The sequence below is a fragment of the Brassica napus genome, chromosome C7, assembly GCF_020379485.1.
Source record: "Brassica napus cultivar Da-Ae chromosome C7, Da-Ae, whole genome shotgun sequence".
Classification (NCBI taxonomy): Eukaryota; Viridiplantae; Streptophyta; class Magnoliopsida; order Brassicales; family Brassicaceae; genus Brassica; species Brassica napus.
The window spans coordinates 23,719,268-23,735,777 of NC_063450.1; the positions used below are offsets into that span (position 1 = coordinate 23,719,268).

At 29.7% G+C, this 16,510-nt stretch overlaps 3 protein-coding genes across 3 annotated transcripts; 2 read left to right on the forward strand and 1 right to left on the reverse strand.

The window, feature by feature from the left end:
• Window positions 1–5,183: 5,183 nt before the first annotated feature.
• On the reverse strand, window positions 5,184–7,357 carry LOC125590500. Its single transcript, XM_048764086.1, has 11 exons — window positions 7,337–7,357; window positions 6,960–7,227; window positions 6,849–6,876; window positions 6,572–6,597; window positions 6,413–6,497; window positions 6,148–6,283; window positions 5,998–6,053; window positions 5,676–5,787; window positions 5,555–5,600; window positions 5,426–5,508; window positions 5,184–5,345 (listed from the first exon to the last, which is right to left on the reverse strand). The coding sequence occupies exons 1-11, from the start codon at window positions 7,355–7,357 to the stop codon at window positions 5,184–5,186; spliced, it is 1,023 nt and encodes a 340-aa protein (XP_048620043.1).
• Window positions 7,358–13,210: 5,853 nt separating this feature from the next.
• LOC111207988 (polyubiquitin-like) lies at window positions 13,211–13,777 on the forward strand. Its single transcript, XM_022706648.2, has 2 exons — window positions 13,211–13,252; window positions 13,301–13,777. The coding sequence occupies exons 1-2, from the start codon at window positions 13,211–13,213 to the stop codon at window positions 13,730–13,732; spliced, it is 474 nt and encodes a 157-aa protein (XP_022562369.2). The 3' UTR covers window positions 13,733–13,777.
• Window positions 13,778–15,801: 2,024 nt separating this feature from the next.
• LOC106425599 (polyubiquitin-D-like) lies at window positions 15,802–16,283 on the forward strand. The gene has a single exon (XM_022706394.2). The coding sequence runs from the start codon at window positions 15,852–15,854 to the stop codon at window positions 16,278–16,280; it is 429 nt and encodes a 142-aa protein (XP_022562115.2). The 5' UTR covers window positions 15,802–15,851; the 3' UTR covers window positions 16,281–16,283.
• Window positions 16,284–16,510: the final 227 nt, after the last annotated feature.

Consider the following 16,510-nt stretch of genomic DNA (forward strand, 5'->3'; position numbering starts at 1 on the left):
TTGACTTTATTCTCTATATGATTGTCAACTTTTTCGTAAATCTGTCACATATTGTACGACAGTTTATGACTTGTAAGTACTCCAAACGTATAATAGAAACTAAATATTTTATAAGATAAAAAAACTTACATAGCCATAGGAAGACAATGAAGTTTATCATGATCAAATGTGCATAATTCCTATAGGATCACAAAAAATAGTCCTTTATGATGAACAAATTGGTATTGCAAAAATATTTGGTTCTCGAATTCGCTAATACCTGGGTAGGAATTGACCAACTATATTTGTCCGGCTTCATTTTAAGCCAAGAATTTTAGGACGCTAGGCTTGTAATTTTTGGTGGCAGATTTATAGAGTGCTACTAAACAATAAGATCAATTTAGGGTTTCGAGTTCTGAAGGCCGTCTTCTTTATATTTGGGCATAACTATGTTTTCAGATAGATAACTTAAATGGGCTGTGATTGTATTAATGCATATAAAAGCCTAATAAGGGGGATCGGTTGGATTATGATTTTAAGAATGTAATGATTCTTAACAAAAGTTCGGTTTCATTTGGATAATAGTTGGTTTTGGGTGTATATATATCATGACTCAATGTCATATTGTATAATTACATGTATAAATCAGTGGTATTTTTATTATCGGTTTTGCACATTTGATGTTTGTGCTATCTCGATGATACGAAATAGTTAATTTGCATTTCTTATATTCATGGCAGCTTATTTCAAAAAATAATGATGGAAATAAAGAAATTCAAATATTTCAAAATTCTAACTGATGAAACCCTTTACCCAAAACTGAAGTCCTATACCCTAAATGCAAACCGTATACTTTAAATCCAAAATATATATCCCTAGACCCTTAACTCTAAACCTTAAATCCAAACCCTATACCCTAAACCCAAGTCCTATACCGTAAATCCAAACCGTATACTTTGAATCCAAATTCTAAACCCTAAACCGAAACCGTTAATTTTAAATCCAAATGTATATATACTGGTCTAACTCCTAAACCCTAATCCCAAATCGTATACAATAAACCCAAATCTTAGACTTAAAATCGAAACCGTAAACCCTAAACCCAAACCCAAGTATTCAACAAAATTAGCATGAAGGAAACATTTGAAAACTTTCGGTTGAATATAGGGGAATTTTACATATGGGCCTGCGTAAAAATCAATTAAACCCAATATCTGTAAAACGTGCTTGGAAAATAGTATCTTTAAAGTAATATTTAGTATGTTTCATGTCCTAATTACGAAAATCTAAATATAATTTTGTATTTTCAATAAAAACTTTTGATGTATTTAAAAGGTTTTTTAAGTCAGTGACTGCTTTTATATTTAAAAGGTTTTTGTGATATATTAGCTAAGTGAAGGCCAAATGATGAACAAAATCATAACTTTTTTTCACTAACACCACAAATAAGTGCTAATTAATATCACAAAATACTCTTTAAGTACATCGAAACTACACTGACTGAACACACAAGATCAGCAAAGACTGTTTATAAATCATTGAAACACATTGTTCAACAATCAAAATATCATATATTGCAATGATCCATGCAAATATAAAATCAGTTCATCAATTGAATACAATAAGTTGAAGCTATTGAAAATAACATATTTGAAAACTGGTTTACAAAACCAGAAGATAAATTCCGATATTGGTAGCCGAATCAACACAAAAACTAAAACATTTCAAACTTGGAGAGATTGTTAAAACAAAGACGTCAGTCAAACATTTGTGGCTCACCCATCTTGAACCAATCAACGTAAGGAATCTTGACCCCATCCATTTTCTCCTTTGCGAGCACAAGTTCAGTCTTTAGTTTATTCTTCTCCTTCCTCCTTGCGTCTTTCTTGAAGAGTTCCTTGAGTAACTCTAATTTACCTCGCACGCGATAGACTTCACGCTCTTCATCATGCTTGGCTGTGATGGCTTCCAATTGGTTCTGGTACATCAAGAGCATGGCTCGGTAGCGCTCCCTAGTCGCATTCTTTCCATTGTTGAAAGCCTCTTCGAAAGAATAACCGTAATCATCAACGATCGGTTTTTTGAGCTTTAGATCTCTGTTGAATGCCATCGCGAGATCTTGTCTTGCATGTGAACAAAAAAATATTGATTAACATATACAATGATTATATAAGCAACACAATTAGAAACATAATTATACAATTGATAATTCAGATCAAACATAGAGACAAAGCGACTAACAGTGAAATATATCTATTTAGTTAGATCCTCAAAATTAAACAATACATGATACTATAGAGATCTTACAGAATCATTTTTACTATTCCAATGACATTATATATATCCCTAGAAATATGATCGACATGTATTGTTCAATACCCAGATTATATAACGAAATATTGAATTAAGAAACCGTGATTCGATAATCAAATAACTGAGTAATGATATACATGTGTTGCTAAGAAAAAAAGAAAATGAAAGCTTACAAAGCATTTCTGTTTGACATTAGGAGAGAATTGTAGAGACAATGTCGGCGAAGAAGACTGATATTAGGTTTGATAAGATAGGCAACCTCCTACAGTTTATATAGAAAGATGTGTTCTAGAAAAATGCCTTTCCAATTGCCCTATAAATGGTCATCCAATTAGATTCGAATACAATATTTATAAAACCTTTATATGTTTGAAACTATAAAGGTTTCCAACATATATATATTTCCTTATATATAGATATTGTCCGAAAACAAACAGAAAGTAATAGATTTTGAACTACTATATGGATTGCATCGTACAGGAATTTAAAATATTGCCTTCCTTTTCGAATAGTAGAAAAAATTATTAGATATATCATGCCGATTTATTAGATATTTATGGGGTTATTTATTTATAATCTTTCACTCATGTCAATAAATTAAGTTATAAAGATTTCAAAAAATATCGTCATTTCCATACCTCGATAGAATATTTAACTTAACCAATCCGATACGAAAAGACGTATAGTTAAATTATAGACACAAACTCTTCATAATAATTATTTAGGCAGGCCATTTCAAAAATTGAATGTATTAAATCAGTTTCCTCTAATATTGTAAGATCTCAAGAATCCAAACTTGTTTCGATATTGTCCATCACATAATGACGCCACCTTGAAGAATGTGATTTAACCAAATCTATCAAACCACTTAACCCACCACTATACGTATAACCTACTTCCTCTGCCAAAGTCTTATACACAGAAATATATATTTTGTAACTAAAGCAACTAAATCAAACGAATGTGTAACCAAAACATGAAAGCCAATTATAAGCTATAACAATAAGAAAAAAAATGAGATAGGCTAATAAAAAGGCATAATATAATATAACAAAATTAGTTTAGTTTAATAACCGACCAAATTTAAAGGAAAACTGGTTTTAAAAACCAGAAAATATGTTCCGAAAGACATAACCATAATATCAAAAAACATTAAATGTTTTAAACTTGAAGCAAACAAGAAATTGACAAGGTTAATCAAACATCTGTGGCTCATTCAACTTGTACCAATCGATGTAAGGAACCTTCACATCAGACGCCTTGGCCTCTGCAAGCACAAGTTCCGACTGTAGCTTTCTCTTCGCTCAATGCAGACATGTTGAAGAGTTCGTGAAAGAGTTCCAGTTTACCTTGTAGCGAGCGACCTCACGTTCTTGAGCATGCTTTTTGATGACGGCATCATGTAATTGCTTGTACATAAAGAGAATGGCTTGGTAATGCGCAGTCGTCCCCTCCATTCCATTTTTGAATGCCTCTTCTAGAGAAGTACCGAAATCATCAGTCATCGGAGACTTGCGTTTAAGGTCCTTGTTGAATGCCATCGCGAGATCTTGGTCTTACTGTTATTATAAACAGTATTGGTTATAAATTTTATATTATCTAAGCGGAAATAATTTTTAGAATGATCAATAATAAGCATTTGTACACATAAGATCTCCTAAATTCTCATTGATTTTTACACATAACAATCTAAAAATTTGAACTAAAAGTGATTAGTTCATTGAATCTAAGTTATTATAAGCCTATCAAGATCATGGACTGGTTTTTGAACAAAAAGACGCATGACGGATACAAAACCTAAAAAATCTTGATTCAATTGGTAACAAAATATACAGAAAACGGATGAATCTACATGCAATATATTGAAAAGGAAAAACTAAGGAGAAAGAAAATTAACTTACCGAAAGTTGGAGAGACTCAATTGGAGAAGAAGAGAGATGAAAGGTTTTGGTCACAATTCTTCAGTGCTGTCTTTATAATGTCATCGCGGACTTTCGATGAGTCGTGTCTTTTCACATTACTTATCGAAATACATAAATTAAAAATATGTTAATTGCATTTACCTTTGCAAATAATAGTTTTATTTACCGACATAATCATATTTTGCGTGTGTGTTTTTATATAGTTCCCCTCCAAAATCAATTTATGTTGCATGTAAAACATGTTTTAAATAATTTACGATTTTCACTTCCGGTACAAAGAGCCCATAGTTTGCGTGTTTGTTTTTATATCTATGATCTAATTGCATAACCTTTTTAAGATTAATGTTTGCTTAAATAATCAAAAAATGTCTAAAAAGTAGTAGTTATTACAAATAATAGTCTAATCCTTGCTATTACAAAGAATCGTCTAAATAGTATTATTTATTAAGGAGAAAATCAGCTGCAAAGTCAAAATAATAATATGTGGGCTTAAATAATATTCGGGCATAATTTGGTTTTTAGTTGAGTATTACAAATGGGCTGGGATTGTATTACTACCAATAAAAGCCTAATAAGGGGGATCGGTTCGATAATCATTTTAAGATTAGTAAAACTTCGGTTACATTTTTTGTTGTTCGGTATTTCAAATGGGTTGAGATTGTATTTATGCCAGTAAAAGCCTAACAAAGGGGTATCGGTTCGATAATCATTTTACGAATGTAATGATTCTTAAACGTTACCGATTGGCATAAATACAATCTTAAAATGTCAGAGCCAACCAAAAAAATGGGGATCTGGTTTAGATTGGAACTTTTAAAAGTTTTAATCCAAACAAAAGCAAAAAACAAAGGTAATTAGACCAAATCTTAAACAAAACCAAAGACAAAGGTACTTAGACCAAATTAAAAAAAATGATGCAAAAACACAGCCATAACAATAGAAAGGACAGTTTTAAAAAAAAGGGACAGATCACTCGCCCTTGAGTTTCTTTTGAGAGGGTTTCTTGTTAACAGAGTGTTGAACCTCAAGGGAACTGTCTTCATCTTGTTCGCTTTTTCTTTTGGACAAAGGAGTTGCTGTAAAACCACCAGAACCAGAGGAAATATCATCTGCGGACTCCAACATTAGGATCTGCAAGAGACAGATTTAATTGAATCAATATTATGCTAATGTAACAATCAAATTATTCGCAATTATAAGCAGTGTAATACCGGTTTAGGAGGCAAATCAGCAAATTCCTCAACCATTTCACAGTCATCAGTAGCCAATCGAACAACATACTGAGAGCTCTTTCCTTTGATGTTATCAACATCAACTGAAATCTCAAAAAGGACTCTTACCAAAGAGATCGCTAACTGCTTCTGGTAAGAAGTCTTCATCTTCATTCTACAATTACATAGAGATAACACAATAAAAGAATTTATGGTGTTAATTGATGTAAATAGGAATTACTAAAAGTACCTCGTCATAGAGTTCAAAGGCAGAATGACGTACAATTTGTTGAGCATTAGCATCAAACAAAAGAAAATTAGCCTCACCGCTGTCGTCCTTAACATGAGCAATTAATTTGAACCTGAAAACAAAAATAAATAAACGTCACAGACTATTTCCATGACGATCTACCTAACTAAAATGTGTGTATATCTAACCCGCACAATAACTGGAAATGACATCACTGTGTTCTTTATCACATGTATTGCAGAAGAACAAGGGCCGGTCATTGTCATCAACATTGGTTGTAGGCATCACTTTTTTGTTGTGGTATTTGCAACCTAAATATTGCCAGCCACGTTCAGTATCAATTGTTTCAATAGTCCTCAGAGTGACAAAAGTGTCAACCTATTCGTCAATGACAATATGTTAAAAGCATTGATAACACATGGAGTATACTCATGTGTAAAAAATTAAAAAGTGAAGGGTGTAGTCAATATACCAGAGTACTATCAATGATCTCTCTTATGGTTAGCCTCTCATTAAGAATAAAAAACCTGGCACGAATAGATGTAGCTGTACCAACAGACCATTGGCTACTATCGTTGTTTGTAAGAGCAAGTAAAAAATCAGGGAGACTGCCAAATCAAATAATTACACATAATTTAAAAATGTTTCAGTTAAAAATGACGTTCAAAAATTAAAATAAAAATCTAGATGTATTGAACTCCTCAATAGGTCTGGAACGTAAGACGCAGGAGCCGTACCTTGCTTTGAACTCCTCAATAAATTCAAGTGTTGGGTTGAGCAAAATATGGGTTGAATTATACCCGCTAGATATGGAGTAAGCACCTACAAAGTATTTTGATCTTATTAATATGTTATGCGAGTAATAGTTTTCCACAAATTGAAACAATATTATATACCTTTCCACTCTTTAACAGAACAGAATCTGATAACACAAATAATCATGGTGGACATGTTACTCCTACTGTAATCGTATACTTGTTTAGCATAACAACCCCACAGAGTACACATCATCTTCACATTACTTTATAATATAAACTTAAGTTAAATACAGATTATAGATGTTTAGCTAGCAAAATTACTACTACGATTAAGAACTTAGTCTTACTTTGGGTCACGCAACTCAATCAAGAGCCTCATGTTATCTTTCATTTTATTATTTTGTTTTCTAGAGACCCGGAGTTAACTATTTGGCCAACCACATCTACATAACAAAAACAAGCGTCAAATCAGGAATAAGTATAACAAAAGTGAAAGACTCTTTAACCGTGTAAGAAACTAACTCACCAACCAAACAGCTATGATCAAGATTTTCACCAAGAATATCAGAGAAGTCCGCGAAATACTTTTCGGGAACTGCACTTGAAAAATCATCAGCTTTTCCAACAAATGTTGTTTGAAAGAAGCCAATTTTGTACGGATGTGGCATTGTACGGTATTCACCAATAGCATCGTACACTTTGAACAACTGGACAACAATCGCATCTCCCTCGCGTAGCTTGTCATCGAATTTTTTGATGAGTTGTTCACCAACAGAAGCATGAATTCTTGTCCCCTGGTCACAAAAATTATAAGAGTTTTATAAACGTAGAATAAGTATATATCTCGAAATGAATCATAAACGATGCTTCCAAAAAAATGCATTTTGTGTGATTTATACTTACTTCTTTATCAACAAAAACCATTTCAATGGTGTTTCCTGATTCTTTGTTATAGTTTCTCCACAAGCGAACAATCCTAACTTCAATACGCGACGTATCTTTATGGGGTTTTAATTATCTAACATAAGAAACAATGTTTTTGGAGGCTCGCACCATTGCCATTGTTCTTGTAAGAGCTGAATGTTTGTATTTTAAGCATTCGGGTGTCTCCTATATATATAAAGGCGATTTATTTATCATATTAATGACCCCTAATAAAGAATGAAATCGTTTAAATAAAGATATTAAATGTGTATTGTCAAAAAATGATTTGGATATGATATGATTTTAACTTGCGCAAGTAATGTAATAAATATGATATCAACCGGCGCAAGAAATTGGTTTGAATAATAAGGAAAGTTATTAATATTTACATTAGTTAACAATCTTGCGCAAGTCTAAACTAAATATCTAATTATTATCCCCCAAGCGAATATATATATGAGCTTAACTAAATCGACAATATATTTGGGCTTTTCTAAATAGGCTAAAGACATTTTTGCTCTCCTAAGATAATTAAAGCTAATTAAGAAGATAGGACCCAAATATTACCTCATTCTTAGCTTCAACTCAGCTAGTGAAAATGTGGGTACCAAAGCTACATACAGAATCTTCAAGCGCCTGGCTATTTATAACCAGTGCAAAGAATATAAAGTGTCCTGCAATTAGCGATGCAACAGACTGACTAAATAAGTAATGTGAAGCTCTAAATCGTGCTAATGAAACCGAAAACCAAACTTGAAAATCTCAAGAGAGGACTGTCTAAATGCTTGTTGAGTTATTAAGGAGAAGATAATCATACAGTCCTTCTTCAGAGACTGAAGTCGAATCCAAGTTTGTTGTAAATGTCAGTTGTCTCTTCTTGTTCCATCAGTAGACAGTCCGCGAAATACTTCTCTGGACGTGGCAATTAGTTTGATGCTCAAGCTTCATGTTATTGTTTAAGAGAATCAATACCTCAACAGCAAGAAACAGATAGGTAGAAAAACTTCAAGAAGTTAATAATACCTGGTCAACGAAGTTGTTTGACGATTATGTATGTAGCTTCTTCAACCTTTCGATCTCTGAAGGTTAATCAATCAATTAGATACAAAGATTAAAATTGTTAATAAGCAGATCGTAGTTTATAGCTTAACATATGTCGAATCCAATCAGAGAAACCAAAAAATCTTTGTATCATAGCTTAAAAGTCGAATCCAATCAGAGAAACCAAAAAATCTGTATATTCCGAGAGTATCGACAAACTTCACCTCGTCGATCTGATCGATGGTGGAGAGAAGGAAACTCATCTGGTCATCGCTTCTTGACGCGATGGATCTGATTGAGTCTTCAGAGTGTCGAGAAGCAAACTCATCTGGTCGGACTGTCTTCATCGGTTTCAAACCATATCCCCCTTCAATTGATACCCGATTGGAAAAAAGAAAAAGAAGAAACTTCATGAGATACGACGGCGTTTTCCACTCCACGGAGGCGAGTGAATAAAAAAAAGAAAAAGAAAAATTCAAAAAAATCAACCAATAGAATTATAAAAAATTTCTTGAGAAACTCTATGTGATTGCCACGTCAGCAAAAATCACTAAAGTGACTTCTCTTTTAATGTACAGGGGAATAGGTGGTCTGAGACTATTGGAGATAAAATGATTTTTGGGAGTGGGACTCTTTTATCAACATGTGTACTTGTGACTATTTCACCTTTGATAGTTCGTTCTACCATATGAGTCACGATGAGTCTTGTCCAATTGCAGAGACATTTATAGTGATGTGCTTAAGAGCGAGATAAGCAGTCTCTTCATATAAAAATATATGGAAATTCATAAAATGTAAAACTATACATTTTTCAGATATATGTTTTTTGTAGTATTTTCAATTCTTAAATTGTATATTTACTTAAATTTTTTAAATGATACATTTTCGGATAAATATTTAATGTGGTATTTCTATTTTTTATATTGTATATTTATTTATTATTTTATTTTATTTATATTTTATATTTATTTATTCTAATTTTCTTTCTTTTATATCAAATTGCAAGATTACGATAGATGTTTAATCTAATATTTATGTTTCTTCTATTGTATATTTACTTATTCTTTATTTTTCTAATAATGTAATAGTGTCAAGTGAATTCTTTTGGAAGAGGATTTGTATTCTGACGTGGACACTTTCTAGAGCCTCAAATAGCGGTCTCTTCATATAAAAATATACGAGATTTGACCCGTGCGTTCGTGCTGGTTTTTTCCTTCAAATTGCTACATCAACATTTATTATTGTTTAATATATTGTTTCTATTTTAGAGTAAATAGAAAGAGAGCCAATATATATACTGTATATGTATATATATATATATATATATATATAACGTATATTTTTAAAATCACGCGTTTAGCAATATAATTGTTTTTTAAAAAATCAGTTTGGTTCAATATATATATATTTATCTATTCTATTAAAACAGCAACATGACCTATTGATATATGTGTAGTCCAACTATTTTAATACAATTATTAAAACCTATTATTAATTATTTAACAGGAATATTATAAAAAACAAAAATATGACTAAAAACATAAATATAAAAATTAAATTTCTAAAAAAATGTAAAACAAAAAAGTGAAATTGCCACAAATACCACATTCATAGTACCAATTTTCATGTTTACACTTACTAATTTTACTCTCACTTTTAATAAAGTGTAAAAGACACTTATACCCCTAGGGTTAACTAATCTAGACTTAAGGTTTAGAGTTGAGGGGTGGGGTAGGGTTTATGGGATGTGAAATTTAGGATTCTAATAAATATATAAATAAATAATTCAAAATTTTAAAAATAGTTTCAAACATAATTTTCGATTTTCAAAAAGAAATTTTGAAAAAAAAATTCAAAAAAAACATTTCAAAAAAAAAAAAATTTATAGAAAAGTTCGAATTTGAAAAAGTATAATTCGAAAACATAAAAAAAAATATTTTTTTTTATTTTGTTTTTTTAAATTTTTTATTTATTTATATAATAATTTATTATATATATAGATAACAAGGGTATAAGAATTTTTTGTTACTTAATGAATAAGATATTTTTGAAAATATCTCTTTAACGGTGGTAAAAATTAAAAGTGGTACCATGAAATTGGTAAACATAAAATTTTATCAACAAAAAATATATCCGCATTTTTAAGTACGGGTCAAAATATAGTAAAAGGCCAATATATTTTCATGATTGTAAATAATAAGAAACATATAAACTACAAAATGAGCTTTCACGTTTTTGTCGGAAAAAGGCTTTGTATAATAAAAAATCAAAGGTCCAATTAGCAAGTAGATATTGTTGGAAAAAGGCTTTGTTTAATCTAGGGGCTTGTTATGTTAAGTTAATAAGATGTTCAATAATTTTAGGAATATTTAGTGGATCTGTTAACAGCGTAGAATATTTGAATATACCAAATCGATAGGAAATGTGTAATTCTTATTTTAGTTATATGTTCAACTAAATCGATAGAAAATCTGTAATCATTGATTTTCTGTTTAAAAAAGAATTCAAAATCATATTCACGATTAATATATACTAAAACGAATGTTAATTTTGTATATTTCATGTTACTCATATAATTTGGTCTAGTGATGTTCTTGTCAAATACATTGCTATAGTTATCTGGCAGTAAATTTTTAATGTTAATTGTTGTAAAATGGTTGTGTTAAAAAATATTGTAAAATATTTAGCAAAAAGAAAAAATATTGTAAAATGGATAGTAAAATTTTTGGCACGTAATGTTAGACTTTTGGTTTACTAATATATAAAACCAATTTATGAAGAGTTTGAGAATGTGATGCACGAAGGATGAAACCAAATTTTCATTGGTGTGAACAATACAAATGCAGTTATTGGATAAGCAAATTTTAGTGGGCTTGTTATTCACTCTTGTAACATGACGTGAAAGCCTAAAAATTAGTGAAGGTGTATATTAAATGTTAGTAGCATTTGATGGTAATTATTTTAAAAAATTAGACTTAAATACCAAATGTATTTTAGTTTAATAGTTTACTAGGTGATTTTTTCGTGTTCATGCATTGGAATAAAAAATTTAAAAATAAATAAATTATAGTATTGAAAATATTTGGTTTTGTATGCTTATAGGTTTTAAGTAATTTTCTAATTTGTTTTTACGATAAACAATTGTATTAAGTTTCTTCATGTTTTCTTCTTAATCAGATATGTGATTTTAAATATAATGTTTGTATTAATTTAACTATTTGATACGGTATGATGATTTTTTTGTGTTAATCAGGTTAAAATTGGTTTATTACTAGGAAGTACAGTTTATCCACTTATATTTGTATATATATTTTATAAACTTTTGTATAGTTTGATATAAGTTGTTTTGAAAATTTTTAAACAATAAATCTTAAATCAGATATGCATTAATAAACATAATTTGTAACATTTTAAAAAATATTAAACATATATAAATTTATAGATAACAGATAATTCATAATAATTGGTTGATTTAATTGTTCATATTTTGATTGGCTTCGCTATTTACATCTTTGTTTTGGGTTATATCATAATTTTTTGTTATAATTAGACTAAAATAAGAATAATATTGTTCATTATACTTTGTTTAGTTTTTCCATTGGTTGATAAATATATATATATATATATATATATATTATGTATGATTTTATATATGTATTTCAAGAAAATTTATGTTAATATTTTATAAATTTACAGATATTTATTTTTTGTTTATGATTTTTGGAAAAATAAAAATAAAAATAATTTTCTTTTATATATTATCTATTTTTTACATTTTTTAAATATTTAATAGTATTTTTTGTGCTATTGTAAAAAAAAATTTAAGCTAAAATTTAAGCTAAAAATTTAGTTAGTGCAAAAAAGAAAATTTAGTTAAAAGTTTTATTTAAATTTGATCAAGAAAAAAGGAAATAAAATAGTTGTTATCAACGGAAATTATTTATAATATTTTTAGTTGTTATTATAGGTTTTAAATGTAAAAGCTTGATATATTTTTATTATTTTTAGTTGTTATTATAGGTTTTAAATGTAAAAGCTTGATATATTTTTATTATTTTTAGTTGTTATTTTTTATCTTCTAATCCTTTCTATTTATATAAAATAAATTCGGTTTTATTAATGACATACTTTAAATATAAAAATTAATTTATATTTATATTTAATTAAGATATTGCCTTTTCTATTAAATTCCTTTTTGATTTGTATAAATTTAATTTCGATTTTATTAAATTTATAAAAAGCTATATGTTTATATGAAAGATATTGCCTTTTCAGAATAAGTTGATTTGGAAACAAATACTAACAAAAAAAAAAGTTAAATAAAATTTTTAATAATGCCATTATAGTAATTAACTTAATTCATTAAGGTTATCATTGTAATTAACCTTTCTAAGAATCAATGTGAGAGAGACACGTGGGAAACTGACTTATCAAATAAGATATAGATAGATGTAAATAATAAAAATGTAAAACTATATTTTTCAAATAATAAAAATGTAAAACTATACATTTTTCAGATAGATGTTTAATGTAATATTTCCATTTTTATATTGTATGTTTACTTATTATTATTATTTTTATATTGTATAGTTGTTTATTTTAATTTTTTTATTTTATATCAAATTGTAATATTACAATAGATATTTAATGTAATATTTTCGTTTCTTCGATTGTATATTTACTTATTCATTATTTTTGTTTTAATGTAATAGTGCCACGTAATTTCTTTTGGAAATTTTCTAATAGCTTCTTTTGGAAATTTTCTAATGTGGACATTTTTTGGAGCATCAAATTGTCTTTTTATTAGTATAGATGACTTTTCCAAAACGGGTCAATATACTATCTTGGGAAATTGTAACATATAAGTTTCTTCTCAATAATGTACTATAAAACATAATCTAGAGAGAGATAAGAGAGCGAGAGCGAGAGCGAGAGAAGAGAGAAGTTAGGTTTGCAATGCAGATTTCTATCAAGACATTAAAGGGAAAGAGCATAAACCTAGAAGTGGAAGATAGCTCCAACACTATCGACGTTAAGATCCATGGGGAGCCGATGAGTGAACTGGTTTTGCGACTGCGTCCTTCGGGTCGGGGTGAAGCAGCCATGCGTATTTTTGTAGCGACTCTCAGCGGCAGGTCCCATACCCTTCAGGTTAAGGGATCCGATACCATTGGAGAAGTCAAGACTAAATTCTTTGAGATTGATGGCACTCCAGTAGACCAGCTGAGGATAATATTTGCCGGCGTGGCTCTTCAGAACAGTCGGACAGTAGCTGAATGCGGCATCAGGCATGAGTCGACCATTCACTTGACCTACGATCTTTGCGGTTGCTAAAATCTCTCTCTCTTTTTTTTCAATGTTCTTATCATATTATTCTAAGATTTGGTGTTCAATTTATAAAATACTATGTTTAATTTCTTCTCAGACGTGACGAAGGAAAATAATTTCTACGTTATTATCTTCAATAGACTATGTTCTAAAAAGAAGTTTTAGACAAAAAAAGAAGTGTTTTTAAAAAAAAAAAGTCAACACCCTGGAATGAAACATGTAAGGATGATTTATCACGTAATACATTGTTATACAACACACATTTGATTTTCGAATGTACTTTCAGTTGTAAACACACACATTTGATTTCGATAGCTGTGACCTCCTTGTTATCACGAAACAAGTTTTCAATGGAGATCCAGAGTTCTCAAGAGGTGCACTTTGTCTTTAGAACCGTATGGAGGATAGTTTCAGAGATAGTCTCATAAATCAACATCTTTATGAGTCTATCTCGTTATTTCCATTGCTTTTCGTTTGGTGGTGTTGGGGAGGAACTGCCGTCAAAGTCATCAGCTATACCAAACGTGAGGCAATGTATTTTAAAAAGCCCTCTCCATGTGTCATAGTTGAGCTTTTGCAGATCAAGGACAATTGTGACATGCCCCCGTGTGTGATCCTTAAAGGTTTGTCGTTTGTATCCATAGCCAATGAGAGATAAGACTGAGTTTAGGAGATAGATAGAATAGAGAGAAAAGGAGTCAAAAACGTGAGAAAAATGGAGAAAGTGAGATTTGAGAGAAGAAATAATTGGCGGCTAGAGTTTTGCTTACTAAGTTGGTGTATAGGTAGAGCACTATATATATAGATTTACCCTTCTTATGTTATTAAGCACTATATATATAGATTTACATAGGAAATCCTAATCATGTACATGGATATATTTGTATTTATTTATATAGTCTAACAAAGATTACATTCTAAATTTTATTTTTTGCATATATATTCATTCCCCCCAAGGTACATGTAGTCATGAATTGAAATTAAAGTATACTAGGTTTAAATTGTGGGTGTTAGATTTTTTATAAATTGTTTAATGACGTTTCTAAAACACATAGGTTTTTTTCATTTTTTACATCAGAACTCAACCCACCCAGCTTCGAATCCCACCTGAAAATTTATAAAACTCGAGTGGAGCATAATCTCAAAATCCAAAATGCTCGATACCCGGAAGAACTAATTCGCACCCGAACGGATACCGTAATACCCATACCTAATTATTATGTAAAAAAATAAAAATTTCTTTCTTAACTGTTTTGAATATTTGTCACGGGTAAAAAAATTCATTCAAGCATGTGAAATTATTATAGTTTACATGATGTCAAATTATTATGGTAAAACAATTAATTAAGTAGTTTAAAATATAAAAAAGAATGTAAAAGATATAATAAAACAAAAAATAGGTAAGTTCTGTTTTTATTTCTATAATAAATACTGTCAAATTATTTGAAAAAGAACAATTAATAAAATAGTTAAGATGAATTAAAATAAGGAAATGACAGATCTAATAAATCTGTTGAAAATAAAATTAATTCTATTTTGTACTTCTATTTTAATAATATAGATACTTTAAAAAAAATAATAATAATTCATATAAATTATATAAATTTAGAAATTAGAAGATTATATAATATAATGGTTTCAGTTTTAAAAATAAAGAATAAAGTATGATATGTTTTTGATTGTTTGTATTATGCACATTGTTTTACCGTTAGTACTTTTTTTTATAGATATACCGTTAGTATTTAGATAGATAGTAAATGATGTTTAACTTTTCATTAGAAACAAAAGAAGTCATGTTTCTTAATTTGTGTAAAAAACTTATATAGTTTCTTGCAAAATTCGAGAAAGAAAAAAAAAAGTTAAGTTTCTTAATTTGTGTATAAAACTTTTATAGTCTCTTGCGAAATTCGAGAAAGAAAAAAAGTTAAGTTTCTTGATTTGTGTATAAAACTTTGAAAAGAAACCAAAGGGCTGCCTATATTATCATTGGGAAAATGTAAAGTTAACAGATAATTCACTCCCAAAGATGTAAGTATATATATAAGAAACCCCTTTTTTTCAAAAAAAAAAAAAAAAAGATGCAAGTATATAAAAAGAAAACCCCAAAGAGAGAAGGAGAGAAACAATGCAGGTATATAAAAAGAAAACCCCAAAGAGAGAAAGGAGAGAAACAATGCAGATTTCTATTAAGACGGTAGAGGGAAAAAGCATAAACCTAGAGGTGGAGGATAGCTCCAAGCCCATCGACCTCAAGATCTATGGACCCACCCGTCAACTGGTTCTAGGTTTGAATCCCGATGCCTATCCAACTCAGGACGCAGTCATGCGGATTTTTGTATCGACTATAAAGGAGAAAACATTCATCCTGCAAGTGAAGGGGTCCGATACCATTAAAAAAGTCAAGACCATGATCCATGATCAGGGTGGCTTACCGGTGGACCAGCTGAATCTTAACTTTCTTGGCACCACGCTTGAAAACAGTCGCACCGTAGCTTACTACAACATCAAGCCGGACTCCAATCTTGTCATTGTGCAACGTGGTTGCATCTGCTAAACGTCTCTTTGTTTTCCAAAATATTATAAATATTTCTTTTGATATTTCCAAACACAAGTAGCTTTAATGGGTTAAATATTTTTAACGGCTTAAACATTTTCAATATATAATCTTCTGCTGTTAAGAAATCGGTTAAAAAAATTTAATGGCCTTATTTATCATTTTTAGTTTATTTTGTCAACTTTCAGTTTTTAGTTTTCTGTAAGAAATCAGTATGTAACCATATGATC